The sequence below is a fragment of the Pelodiscus sinensis genome, chromosome 1 (assembly GCF_049634645.1).
Source record: "Pelodiscus sinensis isolate JC-2024 chromosome 1, ASM4963464v1, whole genome shotgun sequence".
Taxonomy (NCBI): domain Eukaryota; kingdom Metazoa; phylum Chordata; order Testudines; family Trionychidae; genus Pelodiscus; species Pelodiscus sinensis.
The window spans coordinates 92,133,745-92,154,101 of record NC_134711.1 but is presented as its reverse complement, the minus strand read 5'-3'; the positions used below and the strand labels follow the sequence as shown (position 1 = coordinate 92,154,101).

The 20,357-nt window shown below is 47.0% G+C and overlaps 2 protein-coding genes across 6 annotated transcripts; one reads left to right on the top strand and one right to left on the bottom strand.

Annotated features, from left to right (window-relative positions):
- Nucleotides 1-679: 679 nt before the first annotated feature.
- C1H22orf23 (chromosome 1 C22orf23 homolog) lies at nt 680-12,124 on the bottom strand. 4 transcript variants are annotated; one of them, XM_075937125.1, is made up of 7 exons: nt 11,986-12,124; nt 8,819-8,939; nt 7,244-7,306; nt 6,245-6,433; nt 2,411-2,614; nt 1,290-1,390; nt 680-974 (listed from the first exon to the last, which is right to left on the bottom strand). In XM_075937125.1, exons 2-7 carry the CDS (start codon nt 8,928-8,930, stop codon nt 867-869), a joined length of 777 nt encoding a protein of 258 aa, XP_075793240.1. In that variant the 5' UTR covers nt 8,931-8,939; nt 11,986-12,124; the 3' UTR covers nt 680-866. The 4 variants fall into 4 exon arrangements, with proteins under 4 accessions (XP_075793240.1, XP_025038348.2, XP_075793241.1 ...); XM_025182563.2 differs by lacking the exon at nt 11,986-12,124 and adding an exon at nt 11,826-11,934 and having other exon boundaries at nt 2,480-2,614; XM_075937126.1 differs by lacking the exon at nt 11,986-12,124 and adding an exon at nt 11,611-11,796.
- Nucleotides 12,054-20,192, top strand: POLR2F (RNA polymerase II, I and III subunit F). 2 transcript variants are annotated; one of them, XM_075937131.1, is made up of 5 exons: nt 12,054-12,187; nt 13,731-13,800; nt 14,731-14,861; nt 17,879-17,950; nt 20,015-20,192. In XM_075937131.1, the coding sequence occupies exons 1-5, from the start codon at nt 12,168-12,170 to the stop codon at nt 20,103-20,105; spliced, it is 384 nt and encodes a 127-aa protein (XP_075793246.1). In that variant the 5' UTR covers nt 12,054-12,167; the 3' UTR covers nt 20,106-20,192. The 2 variants fall into 2 exon arrangements, with proteins under 2 accessions (XP_075793246.1, XP_075793247.1); XM_075937132.1 differs by lacking the exon at nt 20,015-20,192 and adding an exon at nt 18,107-20,004.
- Nucleotides 20,193-20,357: the final 165 nt, after the last annotated feature.

The following is a 20,357-nucleotide window of genomic DNA, read 5'->3' as shown; positions in this document are numbered from 1 at the left end:
CAAGGTGCTCCCAAGGAACACAAAGTGAAGGCTCCTGGAACAGTCTCTCCTGCACCATGAACCCCAAGGTGAACTCGTCCCCTTGCCCAACCCGGGATAGAAGCATGTTTCAGTGTATGAGCAAGAGACAAGTTCCTGAACACAAGCGTGTGCACACACTCTCACCAAGAAGCAGTCAGATTAAAATCCAGGCTAATATTTATGTAAGGCAGTGTGGTTACTCCTCCCGCTCCAGCTCCACAACAGCAGCTGAGAGTTTACAAAGACTATGCTGATATGAGTGGCGATACAGATTCAGCAATGAGGAAATAAAGAACCCCATTAATGTTCAGTTTCCACCAGAAGTAACCAGAACCCCCCAGAGCTTGGGCCATATGGAAAAGAGACAAAGATTTTTCTTCCCGGACTTCGTTGCGCAGGTCAGCTTTGTTCTGACACCGTAAGGCATATGCCATAGGTAGAAGGAGACCTTGCTTCACCATGTCTCAGGGCCACTGGAGGATGCTGAGGTCTTTTCATCTCCTCCTGGCCCCCCTCTAAAGGGAGGGAATCAGGCTAATTCTCTGATTTGGTTCACCCAGCCATAAAACCACTGCCTATAAAATCCACCCCTGAAGAAGGGAGACTAGTAAGTGTTGGTAAGATTTTGCAAAGACTTTCTTCTGGTCTATATCATGCATAAATAGTTACTGTCCTCTTGGGTTTATGCAACAAGTGCTACTGACATTGCTCTGAAAAGATCTGTCTTAGATGGACAGGCATAGATAGATCAAGTTCTGTGACCCTTCTATGGTAAAAGCCCAGCCCTGTTGGAAGGGCAAGGAAAGAAAGGGTGGGAATGGTCTGCTCTGGTGTCTGGTTTTGGTCTAGCTATTGAGATTAGATTTATTCCCACCAGGGACGAGGATTGTTGCCATTGCCTCTCTCATGTCTTTACTCCTCTTCTTATCGATAATCTCCATCTCCCGCAGTTTCTGCAAATAGCAAAGGTGAAGGGGTGAGAATGCCAGAAGCTCCTATTTCCTGTCAAACTTGAGACTGAAGGATCCTCTTCACCGGTGAAATTACATACAGAAATGATAGAGGGGCTGAGACCTCTCCCCCCTCCTTCCAAATCTCTTAAATTAATTCCTCTTTTTCTACCTCACCCCCTGAGAGAAAATGCTGAGCTCTCCTCTCAAATCTAGGCCACCTCTACATATTGGATAGAAACCTTGGAATCAGATTCTCCAACACCAAAGTTCCCTCAATCTAACCTGCTGGAGAGGTCAGATGGGTTCCCAAGGTACCTGTGAGATTTCAGTGAGGACAATCCCTCGATACTGCTTGCCCTGGCCCAGAGTCTCCATCTCTGCCAAGAATTCCTTCCTCTCCTGAATTTCATTCACCACTGAGCACAAAAGAAAGAGACATGGACAGAACCGGTCGAAGTGGGGATGCACCATCATTGCCTCAACTTTGAGGGGAGGAGGTAATATCAAGAACGACAATGACTTTGCCGCCCTCACCATAGAATCATAGCACCTCCCCCCTCATACACTTACAGATAGAAATAATCATCTCTATTCCTTTCTCCTCTGGCCTAAAGGAAATACAGCTGGATTCGGGGCTGGGGAGTGTTTGTAAAAGCTCATTTAGTGCAGTAGGATGTTGAGAATCACCTGAGGATTCTACATGCCAAACACAGCAGAGGTCCACTAAGGCCCAGTCTACATTAAAAGTTTTGCCAATTACGTTAGTTCGAAGTGTGAATAAACACCTTCCAAACTGATATAGCTGTGAGCAGTTATACTAGCCAAAAACTGTTTTTGCCAGTGTAGCTAATTTTATTTGGGGAATTGGTGCCAAAAGCACTTTTCTACTAGTATGAGCTGCATCTCCACTAGAGGGCTGTGTCTAAGCTGGCCAGTTTTTCTGGAAAATCAGCCACTTTTCCGGAAAAACTTGCCAGCTGTCTACATTGTCCGCTTGAATTTCTGCAAAAGCGCACTGAATTCCTACTGTAAGAAATCAGTGCTTTTTGCGGAAATACTATGTTGCTCCCGTTCGAGCAAAAGTCCCTTTTGCGCAAAACTTTTGCTCAAAAGGGCCAGTGTAGACAGCTCAGATTTGTTTCGTGCAAAAGCGCGTCTAGATTGGCCACGGCCGCTTTTTTGCAAAAAATGCTTTTGCGGAAAAGCGTCTGTACCAATCTAGATGCTCTTTTCTGCAAATGCTTTTAACGGAAAACTTTTCCGTTAAAAGCATTTCCGGAAAAACATGCCAATCTAGACTTAGCCGAAGAGTTTGCTGGCATAGCTATGGTACTGTACTACTGATATACCTACATAGACAAACCATTTGTGTCTAGATAATGTGTAATCCACCACCTGCCATGACAAATTTCAGTTCGCTAGTGCATGAAGCTCACCACCCTGCCTTTTGTCAGGGGCCAGTATGTAAGGCTTTCCTTTGGGCTTGGGCCTGTTTTCATACATACGTTCTTCAAACCGGTCAGGTTCAGGAATTTCCTTTTCCTCTGTGGGCACTGGCTTCTGCTGTGTCTTGTGTTCCACCATGTCCTTTCCAGTTGCTAAGATATTCTGGAGCCTTTCCTTCTCCCTCTCTAAGTCACCTATAGAAGATGAAGAAAACCAATTTTTGGTAGACTGAGACAGAAGTACAATCCCCTGGCCAAGGTCCTGCTGAGAGCTGTGCCTGGACGTACACAGCTGGAGAGTCTATAGAAGTAATTGCACAGGAAGTACAGGGCTTTAGAGGTGACAGACCAATAAGTCTAACATCGGTACCAGGCAAATTAGTTGAAACTATAGTTAAGAACAGAATTGTCAGACACACATGAACGTAATTTGTTGGGGGAAAGTCAATGTGATTTTTGTAAAAAGAAATCCTCCTCACCAATCCACTAGAGTTCTTTGAGGGGGTCCAGTGGTTATAGTGTACTTAGATTTCCAGAAAGCCTTTGACAGAGTCCCTCACTAAAGGCTCTTAAGTAAGGAAACAAAGGGTAATGGTCAGTTGTGAGACTGGAGAACAGGAACTATTGGTGTCCCCCAAGCATCTATATTGGGACCAATCCTATTTACCATTTTCTCCAGATCATTTGTAAACAGTGAGATGGCAAAATTTGCAGATGATGCTAAACTGTTCAAGATAGTTAAGACCAAAGCAGACTGTGAAGAATTTCAAAAGGATCTCACAAAACTTGGTGACCGGGCAACAGAATGGCAAGTGTATTTTAATGTTGATAAATGCAAAGTTCAGTAATTCCCCATTTAACATGTGCCCGCTTAACATGTTTTCGTGATAGCATGATTTTTTTTTTAGGGAACGTTTTTTGAGTTACACAACCGTCCCCAGAATAACACGATTTCCCCAGCTGTCCCATCGCCGGCAGCTGTGCAGGACTTCCCCTGCCTCCCTGCAAAGCAGCAGAGGGTTCGCTGCTCGCTGCACTGTTCCCTGGTAACCCCCCCTCGCCTGACACAGTGCAGGTCCCAGCAGACTCATCACAGGGGCATACTCCCAACCCAATCCCTCTCCTTTCTCCTCCCCTTCCCTTTCCCAGAGCCAAACACCTCTCCTCCCTGCTGTAACCCAGTCCCCTTTTTCCCCCACCCTTTTGTCCTGGTCCCAACAGTCGCCACCGCTTGAAACGCAACCCCCACCTTTTCCATTATTTTCAATGGGAAAATTGACCCCACATAACACGTTTTCACTTAACATGATCGTTTTCTGAAACATATCTATAGTGTTAAATGAGGAATTACTGTAATGCACATTGGAATAAATAATCCCAACTATACATACAAAATGATGGGGACTAATTTATCTATAATCAGTCGAGAGAGTTCTTGGAGTCATTGTGAATAGTTCTCTGAAAACATTTACTCAATGTGCAGCGGCAGTCAAAAAAGCAAACAGACTGTTAGGAATAATTTTAAAAGGTTAGAGAATAAGTTGGAAAATATCTTATTGCTTCTATATAAATCCATGGTATGCTCACATCTTGACTGCATACAGATGTGGTTGCCTCATCTCAAAAAAGATATACTGGCACTGGAAAAGGTTCAGAAAAGGACAACAAAAATGATTAAGGATTTGGAATGGGTGTCATATGAAGAGAGATTAAAAAAAGACTGGGACTTTTCAGCTTAGAAAAGAGGAGACTAAGGGGGGATATGCTAGAAGTCTATAAAATCATGCCTGGTATGGAAAAAGTGAATAAGGAAAAGTTATTTACTTGTTTCCATCACATAAGAATTAGGGGTTTCCAAATGAAATTAATATGCAGGTTTAAAACAAACAAAAGGAAGTTCTTCTTCACCTAGAGCACAGTCAACCTGTGGAATTCCTTGCCAGAGGATGCTGTGAAAAACCAAGACTTTAACAGGGTACAAAAAAAGAATGAGATAAATTCATGGAGGTTAGATCCATCAATACTTATTAGCTAGGATGAGTAGGAATGGTATCCCCAGCCTCTGTTTGTCAGGAGTTGGAAATGGATGACAGGAGAGGGATATCTTGATGATTACTTGTTCTGTTCACTCCTCCTGGGGCATTTGACATTGGCCACTGTTGGCAGACAGGATACTGGGCTAGATAGACCTTTGCTCTGACCCAGTATGGTGTTCTTAAATATCTATTATGGTACATACATCTCCATTCCCATCTTATCTACAGCACAAGCACTATTGTAGGGGTTGGCAATCTTTTCAAACCAAAGAGCCAAACTACATCAAAATTCAGATTGTTTTGGTCAACAAAGAGCCAGTATAAGAATAAACATTTGCATGATTGAAAATATACAACTTAATATTATAGATAATTGACATGGTTAATAATAGCATAAATGAAACAGTGTACAGGCAGTCCCCGAGTTACGCGGATCCGACTTAAGTCGGATCCGCAGTTACGAATGGGGTTTGCTCCGCGTCTCCCTGGTCTGTTGGTCTCCAGCAGACCAGGGAGATGGGGAGCAAAGCCTCTGAGGACGCCGGCAGTGGGACAGCTGCGGCGCGTCTGGGCTGTCCCGCTGCCCGCGTGCTCCGCGGCTTTGCTCCGCGTCTCCCTGGTCTGCTGGTCTCTGCAGAGTTGCTCTGCTCCGGGCTTCCTGGAATCAGCCGCTGATCAGTTTCAGCAGCAGCAGCTGACTTGGGGACGCCTGGGGTTCTTAAGTTGAATCTGTATGTAAGTCAGAACTGGTGTCCAGATTCAGCCTGTTGAAACTGATCAGCGGCTGATTCCAGGAAGCCCGGGGCAGAGCAACTCTGCGTTGGGCTTCCTGGAGTCAGCCGCTGGTCAGTTTCAGCAGCGGCTGAATCTGGACGCCAGTTCCGACTTACATACAGATTCAACTTAAGAACAAACCTACAGTCCCTATCTTGTACGTAACCCGGGGCCTGCCTGTACTCACAGATTTTATTTAATAGGACTTCTGCTAGGTGGTGGGAAGGTGCAGAAGCAGGCTGGGGCAGGTGTCTGGCCTTGGGGAGAGGGGGTAGGAGCAGGGTGGGGGTGCAGGGTCTTGGGACAGGGGGTTGGGGAATGCAGGGTCTGGACAGCACTTACTTGCTTTTGTGCCCCATACTGCTCTCCGGCTCCCAGTCCCAGACATGGCTTCTTACTAACCAATGGAGCAGCAGGAAAAGCCTCCAGGCAGCATGTCTGTGCGCTGCTGTTCCCCCAGCTGGGGGAGGGGGAATGTGCACACATGGAGTTGTTTGTGGCTCTGTTTCTTCCCTGATCGTGTAATGAGGCTCAAGGCTTTCTCTACCCCTCCCCTGGCAGAAAGCTGGCACTGGCTCCAATCTTGTAGGGGGCACAAGGCTGGAGCATAAGCTCCTTGTTGGGAGGCGAGGGGGGAGCAAGGAGGGACTGAGCTTGAGCTGCGAGCCACATCTGGCTCACAAGCCATAGGTTGCTGACCCCTGCACTACTGATACTGTAGTGGCAGCAAAAGTGCCAGCAACATTTACATCAGGGATCTGATACCATCTATAAGCCATAAAGTTATGTGATAATTGGTTTGAATACAGTAAAGTGACACCCTACTCTGCCACTGAGTCACCCAGCCAGCATGGTTGGGAGGTGATCATCAGTGAAGATAGGCACTGTCAAAAGTCTTCTCATAGCTGTGGCTTTTGTGCACCTGCCAGTGGATTAGCGAGAAGGAACAAGGAGGTTAGAAAGCAGAGAAAGAGAGGAGGCAAAACTGATCCCTTAGCAGAATTTGCTCACTTACGAGTGGCCCGAGGCTTGAATTTTTCTCGGCTGTAGGCATCGCCTGCTCGGCAGATCTCGGCAGGTCGGAGATGAGGTCTGGCCAACAGACTGACCGAAAGACAAGGCTTTGGTGGAGAAGATGCAGGCTCTGCAAACTGTGGGTCTTTGCTGGATGTGGGGTTGCAGCGAGTGGGGAGGGAAACACCTCCTGGAAAGAAAGGGAGAACAATGGCAAGTTAGGAACAGCAGAGTCTATGGCCTGGGCCACATAATGCAGTTCCAGTATAACAGGTCTCATTCCCTGGACAATTATGTGGGGGGAAACCCCATCCAGTCCTTCTAAAGAAAGTTAATAGCTACCAAATTTTGCCTTAAATTATGGTGATTAGATGGGGGGTTCAAAAGAGAAAGACTGCACTCCATGGGTACGTCTACACAGCAGCGCTATTTCGGAATAACTGTAGTTATTCCAAAATAACAAAGAACACGTCTACACTACAAGCCTTTATTTTGAAATAATGTTGAGCTGGAGGACTTCTTACTCCGACCCATGTAACCTTCATTTTACGAGAAGTAAGGGAAGTCGAAAGAAGACTGTTCTTCCTTTGACTTCCTGCTGTGTAGACAGCGCCTAATGCCAAGTTAAGCTATTTCGACTTAAGCTATGCCATTGACATAGCTGAAGTTGCATAGCTTAACTCAACTTATAGCCCTGCCATGTAAATGTACCCCGTGAGAGTAGCCTCTATTGTTGTGGAATGATGAAAGAGATGAGAACAGCTGTGGTAAACCAAATGTTGAAAAGAAGGGAATTGTTAGCCCACCCTCATTTCTTGCCTTTTGGTTTCTTCCCCTTCCACCAGTCTATAGGTAAAAATCCTCTGTAAAAAGAATGATCTGTGTATCTGGGTCACATGAATGCTTCATCGGGTTAGGAGCAGGAGATCAATATGCAGTAAGCAGAAGGCAGCATGTGTGTGTGTTGGTTGCAGGTGGACAAAGCTGAGGCATCACTCACGTTTCATGCAGTCTGTGAGGTGGCGTTTCTGGAAATTGGTAAGTTTGGATTCCTCCATCATCACTGAAATGAAAAAAAAAATCTTTAAAGACCCCAGCCTGAGAACTCAGCAGAAACAGCACGAGGAACTACCTGTCTACTTTAGACAACCAATACAGAAGAAGGGAATGACTTTGGCAGAAATTCCATATTTGTAATAAAAATCCTTTGATTCATGATTTGTAAAGTATTTAGGCTGCGAATTTCAGATGTAAGTGCCTAAAGTTAGTTTACTAAATCCATGTTATGCACCTAAATAAGTGCCTAATTTACAAAAGTACTGGTGTTCACCTTCATAAAAAAGGAAACACTGTCTTTGAAAATGATGTGTAAAGGCAGTGGTAGAGGTAGAACCGTTCTCCCAAACTTGAAAGCAAATGAGAACAGCATTTGCAGTAACTCTGTCTAGCAAGGGAACTAGTTAAACAAGCTATGGAGCCTAATCCTTTAGCTGATCATCAATTAGGGGATCAGGATGGCATTACCCATGTGGCATAGTCATGTGGAATTAGTACAACAAAGGGATTTTATGTTATCTACTTTGGTTACAGTTGGAGGAGGGATACAGAACTAGGTTGTTATTTAGTATGTTGTAACACCCCTAAGTGTGCTTGAGTATCATGTAAAAATCCAGAGAGACAGATAGATTGGATAAGATAGGCACTTTATAGGAAATATATACAAGACAGGTTCCTGTCCTGAAAAGCTTATATACTAAATACTGGATAGGAGATGTAAGAATGTATCAGAGAGCAAGAAAGGGAAGGGTGATGAATGGCATGGGTTATGGTAATAGAATAATACTTTCAGTCAGTTTAGGCAGATACACATTCTAAACCACTGAACTGTATATATGGGGGAAAGGATACTGCCAAGGGGGCAGAAAGACTTGCCGGGCCTCTAGGCAAGGTGTGTGTCAGGCGCTCCAGAAAGGGCAGGGCTGGCATCAGCCAGTCCTTAGCAGTATATAGACTGTGCCACCCCTCCATCCCACCAGCCCTCAGAGCTATCAAGAGAGTGCTGTGCAGGACTCTGGCCACCATCACTGCTGTGAGCCCTGGGCCCTTTGGAATTGCCAGGCCCTGGGGGCAGTTGCTCTCTTTGCCCTCCTTGTCAGCAGGCCTGGGTGCTGCAGGAGTCTTTAGGAGTTAGTGAATGAGGTAAGGAAGAAGGAGAGAATGGATTTAGGAAGCGCATTCCAAGCATCAGGAGCAACATGAGTTACTAATGTTTTTTCTATTCTAGGTAAGTTCTTTTACCATCCTAATCACTGTAGTACCTGGGCACCTTCCAGTAGTGCATCAAATGATGTGACTAACATCTGTTAGATGTGGTTCATTCTCTCTTTCATCTTCTTCACAGGTGGAGGAGGAGGGGAATTGTGTGAGCAGTAGAGTTTTTTGGATTGTTTTTTAAAATGTGCAAACTGCTGCTATAAATGGAACAATGATCCAGTGAAGCGGGAAGCATGATACAAATTTAAGGAGGTGTGTGTCAAAGACCTGTTCACTGTTCTCCATTCAATCTTCCTTTTACCTTTCAACAGCTCTTTTGTTTCTTGTCCATACTGAGTTATCCCAGGAGAATGCCAGAAACCGGCTCCTTTTGGGACAGCTGGCACTTTTCTTCTTCCCTCCTGGGAAGACATTGTGAAGCCCTGTAAATGACAGTGAGGCCAGGAGTCAGTAAATCATATTCAACTTCTAATGAGTCAACTCAAAAGAACATTCTCTGTTCATGGCCCTCGATCATTCTAGAATCCCATTACTCAGTCTCTATTAATTCAAAGTCAACCTTAATACTTACTTAGATATAGCTAATCTATTGAAGCCTTGACCCCTGAAAAGTTACTGAGGGAATCTCCCATGCCCTCTTTTTATTTTCCTCTGTTGTGATGACAAAATTACTTCAAATTAAGAAAGGTGGTAAACCCCAGGAACGTACCAGTCATATTAACCACTACGTAGACTGGAATACCTTGACAACACAAATTAATGTGCTGTAATTTTAGCACAGATAGACATACCCAGACAAGTTTTAATCTACTGAGAGCAGGCAACAATGGTAGTGAAGCTGTGGGAGCATGGATTTTAGCATGGTTTGCAATCCAAGCATATACCAAGGGTTCCCTGCAGCCAATTAGTGCTAGGATTGTTAGCCTGCACTGCAGCCCATGCCACCATATTTTCACTGTTATGGTTACCCTGTAAGGTCAATTAAAGCTAGTGTGGGTATGCTTACCCGCACTGCAATTACACCTTTCTTTGCAGTGAAGCCATACACTGGGATGCATGAGCTCAACACATTTACATGCTTGATCTCAGAACATGACACTTCCTCTTCAGAGGGAATAACAGATTTGATGCCTGTCCTCAACCTGCTCCAGCACCCTACTTCCTGCCCAGACTCCATACCCCCACTTGCCTCTGCACACTACCACGTACCCAGACCCTGCACCCCACCCTACTCCCTAGCAGGCGTCTCCTGCACAATAATCCCCTCATTTTTAGCCCCACCTCAAAGCCTAGGGGCCCCCACAAAATCTACTAGCCCCAGACCCCCAGAAGAGTTAATCCAGTCCTGGGGGAGAGCCCTGAGCCTTGCCCCTTCCACAGGGCTGGAGTTTGAGAGGAACCCTGGTGCCCTGAGTTGCATGAGTGAAGGAAGTGTAAATTTTTTCTGCTGCTCAATTGAGGGCCACATCAGTTGGGGGGGGGGGGGGGAGTTGGCTTCTCACTTGTGTGTTGGTCCTTGACTTATTTTTCTGTGGGTCATTGGCCCCTGACCCAAAAAAGGTTCCCCACTCCTGCCATATATATCTTAATTTATGCTGATTTGGGCTGTAATCTTCAAGGACCTTAGCACTGTCACACATACAAACACATGGGCTGCGTCTAGACTGGCATGATTTTGCGGAAATACTTCTAACAGAAAAGTTTTTCCATTAAAAGTATTTCCGCAAAAGCACATCTAGATTGGTACAGATGCTTTTGTGCAAAAAGTGCTTTTGCGCAAAAGCATCCGTGGCCAGTCTAGATGTGATTTTGCGCAAGAAAGCCCCGATTGCCATTTTAGCCATCGGGGCTTTTTTGTGCAAAACAGTTCTTCCCTGTCTACACTGGCCCTCTTGTGCAAGTATTCTTGCGCAAGAGGGCTCTTTCCTGAGCAGGAGCGTGAAAGTATTTGCGCAAGAAGCACTGATTTTGTACATTACAAAGTCAGTGCTCTTGCGCAAATTCACACGGCCAGTGTAGACAGCTGGCAAGTTTCTGCGCAAAATCTTGCTAGTCTAGATGCACCAATGTACTTTCCCACTAGTCAACTCATCACCACAGGCTGATGGGGAAATATCCTTCTCCCTCCCCATGGGGTGCAGCAATGTAAGTTTATTTCACATCTGTGATACCACAGATGACATCACTATCCAGTTACATAGAGAAGATACCCTGCTCCACACACAGTGCAGTGCCCCAGTGGGATACTCCTCACACCTTGGCACAATGCAACAGGAAGCTGTCCTACCACCCCCACACTGCATTGCCACAGAACAGTTTTCAAACTATGAGTTGTGACTCAGTACTGGGTCATAGAATATCAGGCACTGGGTCTTGCTGCAGGGGGATCAGGTGATCAGTGGAGGAGCTAAGGCCTGCCCTTGCTCCTCCACTGCAGATTGCACTGTGCCCCAGAAGCAGCCGGCAGCAGGCCTGGCTCCTACGTGGGGGATGGGTGGCGGGAGGGCACACAGGGCTCTGTGAATTGCCCCTGCCCTGAGCACTAGCTCCGCACTCCCACTGGCTGGGAACCTGCTGCTGGCTGCTTCTGTGGCATGGCATGGTCTGTGGTTCCATGAGAGGCAGGAAGCTTGGTTTGGCACCCCCACTGTACTGCTAACTGAAAGGAGCTCAAAGTAAGCCTCTCCTGCTCCAGCCCTGACCCACCCCCAAAGCCTGGGCCGCCTCCTATACCCCAAAGCGCTCATCCTCAGTGCCACCCTGGAGGCCATACCGTACTCAAACTATGCTGGGTCGCAGGCATCAACAATTTTCTTCAACTGGTTCATGACAAAAAAAGTGTGAAAACCACTGACATAGATGACTGGTGCCAGTCGGGGGAGGGGTTGCAAGGAGGGCCTCCCAGAGGAACAGAGAGCGGGTATGGGGGGCACCCCATTTAGCAATTACAATTTTGACAGGAGCACCCCATGACTGCTACCGTGAGTCACCTATGATGCAATGCCATGAAACAACACCTACCCAGCCCATTGCGTAATGCAGTAGGATGATGCCCAGGCCCCCCAGAGCGATGCAATGCAGCAACACACTAACCCAACAAGGCCAGGCCCAGGACCTCCCTGTGAGGATGCCTCGTCATGGCCCCACTCACGCCCAAGGGTGCCAGGCTGTTAGGGGCACAGGCCCTCTCCCACAGAGGGGGTGCCCAGGCAGAGTCAGCGCCTGGCAGTGTAATGCCCCCTTCACGGGGGTCTCGCCACCCAGCGCCCAATGGGAGAGGACGCCTATAATACGGTGACGTCACACACGAAGCTGTGATGCAACTGATGGTTAGAATGAGGCGCCAACGTCATCTTCCAGTCTCCATGGAAACCCGTGCTGGTCCCTGATTGGCGGGCGGCCTGGGCCCAACCCGGAAGCGCGGAGATTCGGGAGTTCGCAGCGATTCAGTCGCTTCAGCCTACTCACCCGAATTAGCGCCTCCCGTTGCCATGGAGATCCGCTCCGCCACCCGCTTCCGCTTCCGCTATCCCTGACCCCGGAAGTCGCTGCTCGGAGAGCTCATCGGCCGCTCTCGTGGGTTGCCTGCTCCGTCGTCACCTGGCGGGTCTGCGGTTGGTGTCGCGAGAGTCTCGCGCCGGGCCGGAAGCATGTCTGACAACGAGGACAAGTGAGAAGGAGGCGCCGTGGCTGGGGAGGCGGGTCCGGCCCCGGCGGTGAAGGGCCAGGCCGCAGGCGGGTCCCGGCCGGGCAGGAGGCGGCCCAGGGAAATGGGGTGGAAGGGGATTCCGGGGCGGCGCGTGACAAAGCGGGGGGAGGGGCAGCGGGCCGGGAGGGGGGGGGCGTGGAGCCCTGCAGGGGAGGGGCAGCGGGCCGGGAGGGGGGGGGGGGCGTGGAGCCCTGCAGGGGAGGGGCAGCGGGCCGGGAGGGGGGGGGGGGCGTGGAGCCCTGCAGGGGAGGGGCAGCGGGCCGGGAGGGGGGGGGGGCGTGGAGCCCTGCAGGGGAGGGGCAGCGGGCCGGGAGGGGGGGGGCGTGGAGCCCTGCAGGGGAGGGGCAGCGGGCCGGGAGGGGGGGGGGGCGTGGAGCCCTGCAGGGGAGGGGCAGCGGGCCGGGAGGGGGGGGGGCGTGGAGCCCTGCAGGGGAGGGGCAGCGGGCCGGGAGGGGGGGGGGGGGCGTGGAGCCCTGCAGGGGAGGGGCAGCGGGCCGGGAGGGGGGGGGGGCGTGGAGCCCTGCAGGGGAGGGGCAGCGGGCCGGGAGGGGGGGGGCGTGGAGCCCTGCGGGGGAGGGGCAGCGGGCCGGGAGGGGGGGGGGCGTGGAGCCCTGCAGGGGAGGAGCAGCGGGCCGCGGGGGTGGGGAGGCAGCAAGGCTGCATTGGAATCTCCACAGTGGGGGTGTCTAGGCTAGGGGGTTTTGTCGACAAAACTCTACCTGCGTCTGTGCTGCTGCTGAGTTCTGGCCACGTAACGTTTGTCGAACTCAGCAGTTTTGTCGGTGGCTGTAAACCCCATTCTACGAGGAATAAGGCCTTTTGTCAACAGAGTTCTGTCGACAGAAGGCGTTATTGCAGCTACGCTGTCCTTTGCGTCTACACTGTCATGTCGACAAAGAGGTTTGCTTTGTTGACAGAACTGGATGTAGTCTAGACGCTCTGGGTACGTCTAGACTACACGCCTCTGGCGACAGAGGCATCTAGATTAGGCTACCCGGCATAGGAAGATGAAGCGGTGATTAAATAATCGCCACTTCATTTAAATTTAAATGGCTGCCACGCTGAGCTGATCAGCTGTTTGTCGGCTCAGTGCGGTAGTCTGGACACTCCGCGCTCGACATCAAAGGCATTTGTCGACCTCCCAGGTATGCCTCATGGGATGAGGTTTACCTGGGAGGTCAACAAATGCCTTTGATGTCGACCGTGAGCGTCCAGACTACCACACTGGGCCGACAAACAGCTGATCAGCTCAGCGTGGCAGCCATTTAAATGTAAATGAAGTGGCGATTATTTAATCACCGCTTCATCTTCCTATGCCGGGTAGCCTAATCTACATGCCTCTGTTGCCAGAGGCGTGTAGTCTAGACCTGCCCTCTTTGTTGACAGCATCTGTCAACAAAACTTCTGCCAACAAAAGCCTGTAGTCTAGACATACCTTGGGTGGCGGCAGCAAGTAGGTTGGGCTCTGGCTGTAGAGTGAAAAGTGACCTTCTGTCACCTGCAGCTTTGATGGTGATGACTTTGATGATGTGGAGGAAGATGAAGGGCTGGATGATTTGGAGAATGCAGAGGAGGTTAGTGCTCAAACCCTTCCTCCCCAACAGCTCTCTGCTTAGCCCCTGTATGGTTCACAATGCCTCCTTTTTTATACAGCATTTTCATTTTCCCCAAACCACTCTGAGTTCCTGTCCTGCTGGGAGCTAGTTACTGGGAATGGCAGTTGTCCCTATGATGGCACTGCAGGGTGCGGGCTCTTAGAGCACTTGTCTGCCATAAAAAATATGGAGAAAAGTTGTTCTTTCTTCCACAGAGGAAAGGACCAGAGGCAGTGGGTTCACAGTACAGTATAGCAGATTTAGATTAAGGAAAAACTTCCAAACAGTAAGAACAGCAGGGCAATAGAACAGACTGACTGGGGAGGTTGTGGAAGCTCCATCACTGGGCGTAACTGTCAGTCTTGGATGGTTTAGAACAGGGGTAGGGGACCTAAGGCCCCAGGGTTGGATGTGGCCTCCAGGTTGCCTGGATCTGGCCCCCAAAGCCCAGGGCTCTCCCCCAGCATTGGGGAGCCCTCGCTGATGCTCCAAAATCTAGCCTGGAACCCCATAGACTCTGGTGTGCAAGGGGAACGTGGGTCAGCGGCCCTCAACCCTAAAAAGGTCTTCCACTCCTGGTTTAGATACAACAAATCCTGCATCTTATCAGGGGTTAGACTAAATGACGCTGGTGGTCCCTTCTAACTCTGTGATTCTATGATCTTGATCGCATTGCACTCTACAGAGTGAGACACTAGGAATGGGAATAGAATCCAGGTCTTGGTAACCTAATATTAATCAGATAAATGCACTTCCCAATTGGATGTTTGGTTGTTCTTTACTCAAAGTACTTTTTTGGAATTCTGTGTAGACTTTTTAAACTTTGATTCCAAAGTCTGAGAAAATCTATTAAGGACGCCCAGCTCCTTCAGTATGCTTACAATAGCTTATATTCCTTTATTTCTTCAGGAGGGTCAAGAGAATGTAGAAATCCTTCCATCTGGAGAGAGACAACAGGCAAATCAGAAGCGGATCACGACTCCATATATGACCAAATATGAGAGAGCCAGAGTCCTGGGCACTCGTGCGCTCCAGATAGCGTAAGTACACTTGTTCCACCCCCAGCCTTGGCATAGGCATCTCATGGCATTTCAAAATGTTTTTTCCGTGTTTAAATTACTTTCTTACTATTCGTGATCTTCCATAGCTTTGTGGATTCTCCACCTGCCCTGCGAGGTGAGGTTCTGTATGACATCTGCAAAATGGAAATGGAAACTTGAGTCTCTGCAGCCTACTAGAGCATTATACCCAGGATAATGCTACTGATGGCATAGCCTTCATTTCACCTATCTTGGTTGTTTAAAAGTGGGAGGCATTTCTCATCTGTAATCAGAGCTTTCTGCTAAAGGCCAGGGAAGGGTGGGAGTAGTGTTCTAGGCGTGTCTCCTTCCTTTCCCAAGGGGAATCCAAACTGTGCTGAAAAGCTCAGGATGTTTACAAAAGCCAAGACCCAGAGGAATTTCTATGATATTTGTTGATGAAGTTCTCGGATTGTAGAAAGTATGAACAGAAAACATATACCTAATTTTTTAGACTGCAATTATTTTGGGGGCAGGGACTGTCATTTACTGGCTTGGGCAGCAGTTGGAACAATGGTGCCCAGCATAATTAGCTGCCCAGCATTATCACAGTCTAAATGTTGCTTATGTACCATCCCACCTGCTATCTGCTTTTTTTAGTTCTCTGTAGAGTAGGTTTGTTTAGTTCTCTGCCTAGGCTTACCGGGTAGAGTCACTACTTGGATTGTTGCTCCTCCCCTTGCGGCCTCTGTATCAGAGGCAGCAAGGGGAAGAGAGCAGGAGCCGGTGCTTGGGGGAGCCAACTTAAGAGCTGTGGGGCTCTTACTTACAGTTAAAAGGCAGAGGTGCAGGATAGCAAATGCCCCACCCCCTTTATTGACTAATCAGGTAGTTGATGGAAATTCCATCAACTACTCAATTAGCTGATTAATTGAAATTTAACACTCCTGCTGTCTAGTCCCATTTTAAATTATGCAGGTCAAGGATCTTTCATTTCTTGGGAGACTGTACCTCAATGTTGGGAAAGTTTATATCCATCTGAAATCATGCCATTGCTTGTTTTCATCCTGTTACTCCTGCTTATACTCTTTCAGATCACTCAAAACAATTCTTCTCCCTTACACTTTACAGATAATTGCAGGTGCCTATTGAATCTCTCCTTAGTCATTGCTTCACACAGCTACTATTTGCCTAGCCATTGCTTAGCAAAGCCATTCTTTGCATGTTTTTTTAATTTGCTGAAAGGCAAAAACAAAAAAACCCCCAAATCTGCTGCCTGTTGCTATATTATCTACTCCTAAATAATGGAGTCTTTAATTCCAATTCTAGGCCAGCAGCATCCCCCAGTGGCCAAGTCCACATGTACAGTTGAACCTCAGAGTTGAAAACACCTCGGGAATGGGTTTTTCATAACTCCAAATTGTTCGTAGCTCACCTTATCAAATTTTATGGTTCTTCTTCAAAAGTTTACAGCTGAATATTGATTTAATATAGCTTTGAATCTTTAGCGTGCTGAAGAAAAATGCTGCTTTTCCCATTATTAAACATATAAGCCATTAATAATAAAGCACTGCACTATTTACTTTTTCAATTTTTTTGGTCTTTTCATACTTCTACAAGTTGAATCTCTCTAGTTCAGCACTCCCTGGTCCAGCAATATCTGTTGTCTGGCATGATTATAATTAGCCAGATGTCCACTTATGGGTGTGGTCAAGTTTCCTGTAGTCCCACAAAGTTTGTTTATAGCCACCAGTCCTGGCTCTCTGAGTTCTGTGCTGTTGTTTAATTTACACTTAAATTACTTCTGAGAGCCTGGTAGGCAATGGAAGTGTTGGTAATGCTGCTAGACACTATTGACCTTCCATGGTCTGGCAAATTCTCTGGTTCAGCACCGGTCAGGTCCTGAGGGTGCCAGACTAGAGAGGTTCAACCTGTAGTTCCAAATGAGGTATGTGGTTGACTGGTTACTTTGTAAGTCTGAGATTCTTTGCAGTGGTGCACAGCCTGTAGGGAGACATTTTGTTTACTTTTCCTCACATGGAGGGTTGCCAGATTATACTGGTTTCCATGTGCATAGTTTTTTTTCCTATTGGTATTATTAAAGCAACACACATGATGTGAGGTGCATGCTGCTTGCACACAGCATTGACTGTAAGAGCTGCATACTCCCTCTGCATCCAGTCAAAGTTTTGCTATGGTTTAGTCAGCAAATTCTAGATACACAAGCGCAGTTAGCAAAACTAACCTATCTCAGGAGACTATCTTGGTTATGACAACCTTGCAGCTCACTGAGATGAAAAGCTACTCATGTGGCCCACTCACTAGCTTAGGTTGCCCATCACTGTCCTGCTGTAATCGCACATGCTTCCTTTGCTGCCATCTCTTAAAAGGAGACATCAGGATAATCCCCATCTTTTATGCTCTGCTCCCACAACCCCTCCAAAGAGATGTTAAATTTTCAGTAATAAAATTTTGGGGTTAAAAAAAATGAGCCCCTCTCTTCCCCCAAAACAGGATCTGCAAGATATTGAGCATCTCAGCCAAACAACAAATCCAGGGGGTTTGGAGGTGGGGGGATGATTTCAGTGTGCCTTTTATTGACTAATTAATGGTATGTATTACTGGGTTAATTTTGGAGTCGCTGTTTCCTGTCCTCACATTGAAATATGCCAGGAAGTGACCTCTCAAGGGCTGTGGGCTTCATTGTGAATCTCAAATCCCAGACTGTGAGCAAAGATTGAGGGACGGGCCATGAAACGCATTCATCTCTAAACTTGCACCCTGTCACTAACTGCCAGACATGCTCCTGCCACAATAGGAGAGGGTCTTGGCATAAGAGAAATTGCTGAGGAGCTTTGGTCTCCAAGCCAAAGGAGACTTTACAAATCAGAATTGGATCTGTCATTCTATCCTTCACACACTGCTGGACTTTATCTGGGTAACAGACATGTTTGTGAAACAAGTATGCCCACAGGCTTTACCGTATTTCTCCCACTCCTTTCCATCCCCTTCGTGATTGTGGATATTCTTCTTCTTAGGATGTGTGCTCCAGTTATGGTAGAGTTGGAAGGAGAGACAGACCCTCTTCTGATTGCAATGAAAGAACTCAAGTAAGTCCTGGGGATTTTGACAATAAAGTGTGTCTTAGAGTGACATTCCCCTCCTCAACACCCGAATGATAAGGGTTTATTTCCATTAGTTCCTGAGCTACAGTTTGCGCACTCGCTTGATGACAATGAACAAATACAATCTCCATGTTCATGCAGGCAGTCTGTGTTACTCTGAAAAAGGTTTGTGGCTAGACTGGAATTCCTGGCCTGGGAATATGAATCCCCTTCCTCTTTCCAGTTCGGAACCTGTTCCCCGCTTGCAGGTAGCTTGGCTGTCTGTATTCTGCAGTCCTACAAGCATCTCCGAAGTTCTCCTGGTTAGCAACATTTTCCTGGTTTGGTTTTAATTCACTTTTTTTTCTTGAATGGGATTCTAAGGGCCCCATTGTGAACTTGTTGGGATTGGATAAATTCTTGATTGGAACTGATTCACATGTAGCCATTTGGATACATTCATATTTGCATGCATTTCATCTGAAAAAATGTTAATAGATGAAAATGACTACAAACACATGGTGGCCACATTAAGAAATCCCTGACTCCCTTCATCATTTTTTTTTTTCCCTGCATTCTGTTTCTTCCTCTCACCCAATTTCTTATGCCATAACTTCTGAGGCATAAGAGAGAAACATGAATACACACCTAGTAGCTGCCTAGCCGGATGCCCGCCTCCTTTCTCATAATGGAGCCTTTCATTGGTATCTGGATACTGACACATCATTTGAATTTCAGCATACTCCATAGAAGTGGATTTATCTCATCCCTTTTCATCATCTTTCTGTATATCATCTCATATCTGTCTATGTGAAGGTTATGGATGGAGGCTGTTGAAAGTGATGGGTCATAGCTCACCTTCATGCAGAACTTCTGCTAACCCAGAGTTCCTAGCATACTGGGCCATCAAATAGCAAAGGGTACCCCACTTGTTCGTCATGCATTGTTTTTTTTTTTTTAAATAGAATTTTTATGCTTTAATTCATTGTAGTTTGTCCTGCAAACTTTACATCCTCAAGAGAGAGCCTTATCTTAGCTGCATTCCTTCCCCTTTATAAGCATCCAGTACCACCTCAGCTTATGCTCATGTCAGAACTCCTGAAACAACCAGAGTTGGTTCTGGTCAGTGCTAGTGTGCAAGACCTGGAAAGGAATCAAAGGTGTTGTAGGAAGTAGTGACTGTTTCTCAATAGGGGGTGCTCTACCCTCAGTCAGTACCAAGTCAATGCCTTAGCACAGTACTAATTGAATGCTTTGCTAACATAGAGGCTATCTTTTGGATGAGGCTTAAAACCATTATTCTGAGTGTGTGTGATCATTAAAGGTCCCATGTTACTTTTCACAAACTGTAACATTGTGAACCTCGGGTCCTGGCCCAATTCCAGTCTGGTTAATTATATTCGGCTGACTTAAAAATCCCTCATGAAATTGAATTCAGTGTTTTCTAACTTAAATTGTGATGCACACTGTTGCTGGGCATTAGCAGCAGCTGTATTCTGACTTAGGTACCCATTTTTGGTGGTGGTGGTAGTGGTGGTAGAAAGGATCTCTATTCTCTACATGCTTAAAATATATCAAGAGCTTTGAATAAAGAACATTAACCCAGTGTCTGTTATTTATGACATTCTTCATAACTCTCATTGGGTTATCTGAAGTGGTTTGTGGAGAACTCATCACTGTGGGTTTCCCATCAAAACAGTAGATTCATTTTTCAGTTCCATTGACTCTCCCACATGCCTCTTGGGATGCGCAGTCTCTTACCATTGTGACGTTCAATGGCTTTAGATTGCAGTGCTGAATTCCTACAATGGAAACAAAGTGCTGGGCTTCCTCAATTTTTTTGTTACTTTGAGCTTGCTCAGCGCCTTGTAAGATCTGACCTTTCAAGGGAAAGAGCTTTCACTCTAATACTAAATCATGAGCACACAACTGGTACACCTGAAATCTGCTAATGAAACAAAACCAGTGAGTTACCAACTCTCACCACATGGTACATCTGAACTTCTGGAACTTGCTGAGGGTGTAATTAAAGTGCTGGCATTTCCATTTACCTCTCTGTCCTTCCTTCAGAGCTCGGAAGATCCCCATAATCATCCGCAGGTACCTGCCAGATGGAAGCTATGAAGACTGGGGTGTGGATGAGCTAATTATCACAGACTGATCTGCATCCTGTAAATGTCCCCGGTTTCTTCTCCTGCAGATGCTTTTATTTTTGTGTATATTTGTGTAAATAAATAATAAAACCCCATTTTATAGTAAATTGTGGGTTTTTCCCCCTTCAGTCTGCTATGCCTGGGAGGAGATGATTTCTTCCTGTTTTCCATCAATTTAGATCTGTAGCTATTTCTTCGCTCTGTCTCAGTCTGCCCGGTCTTCTCTCTTCAGAAGCATCGTGTCTGTCGGCATGCTGTTA

Excerpts from the sequence above, each read along its gene's own strand:
- C1H22orf23 (XM_075937124.1), bottom strand. Across the intron at positions 7,307-8,818 it reads AACAAAAGAGCTGTTGAAAG|TGATGATGGAGGAATCCAAA; the intron begins GTAAAAGGAAGA and ends TTTTCATTTCAG. Across the intron at positions 2,615-6,244 it reads ATTCAAGCCTCGGGCCACTC|GTGACTTAGAGAGGGAGAAG; the intron begins GTAAGTGAGCAA and ends CATCTTCTATAG.
- POLR2F (XM_075937131.1), top strand. The coding sequence starts at position 12,168 with ATGTCTGACAACGAGGACAA. Across the intron at positions 13,801-14,730 it reads ATTTGGAGAATGCAGAGGAG|GAGGGTCAAGAGAATGTAGA; the intron begins GTTAGTGCTCAA and ends TTATTTCTTCAG. Across the intron at positions 14,862-17,878 it reads ACTCGTGCGCTCCAGATAGC|GATGTGTGCTCCAGTTATGG; the intron begins GTAAGTACACTT and ends TCTTCTTCTTAG.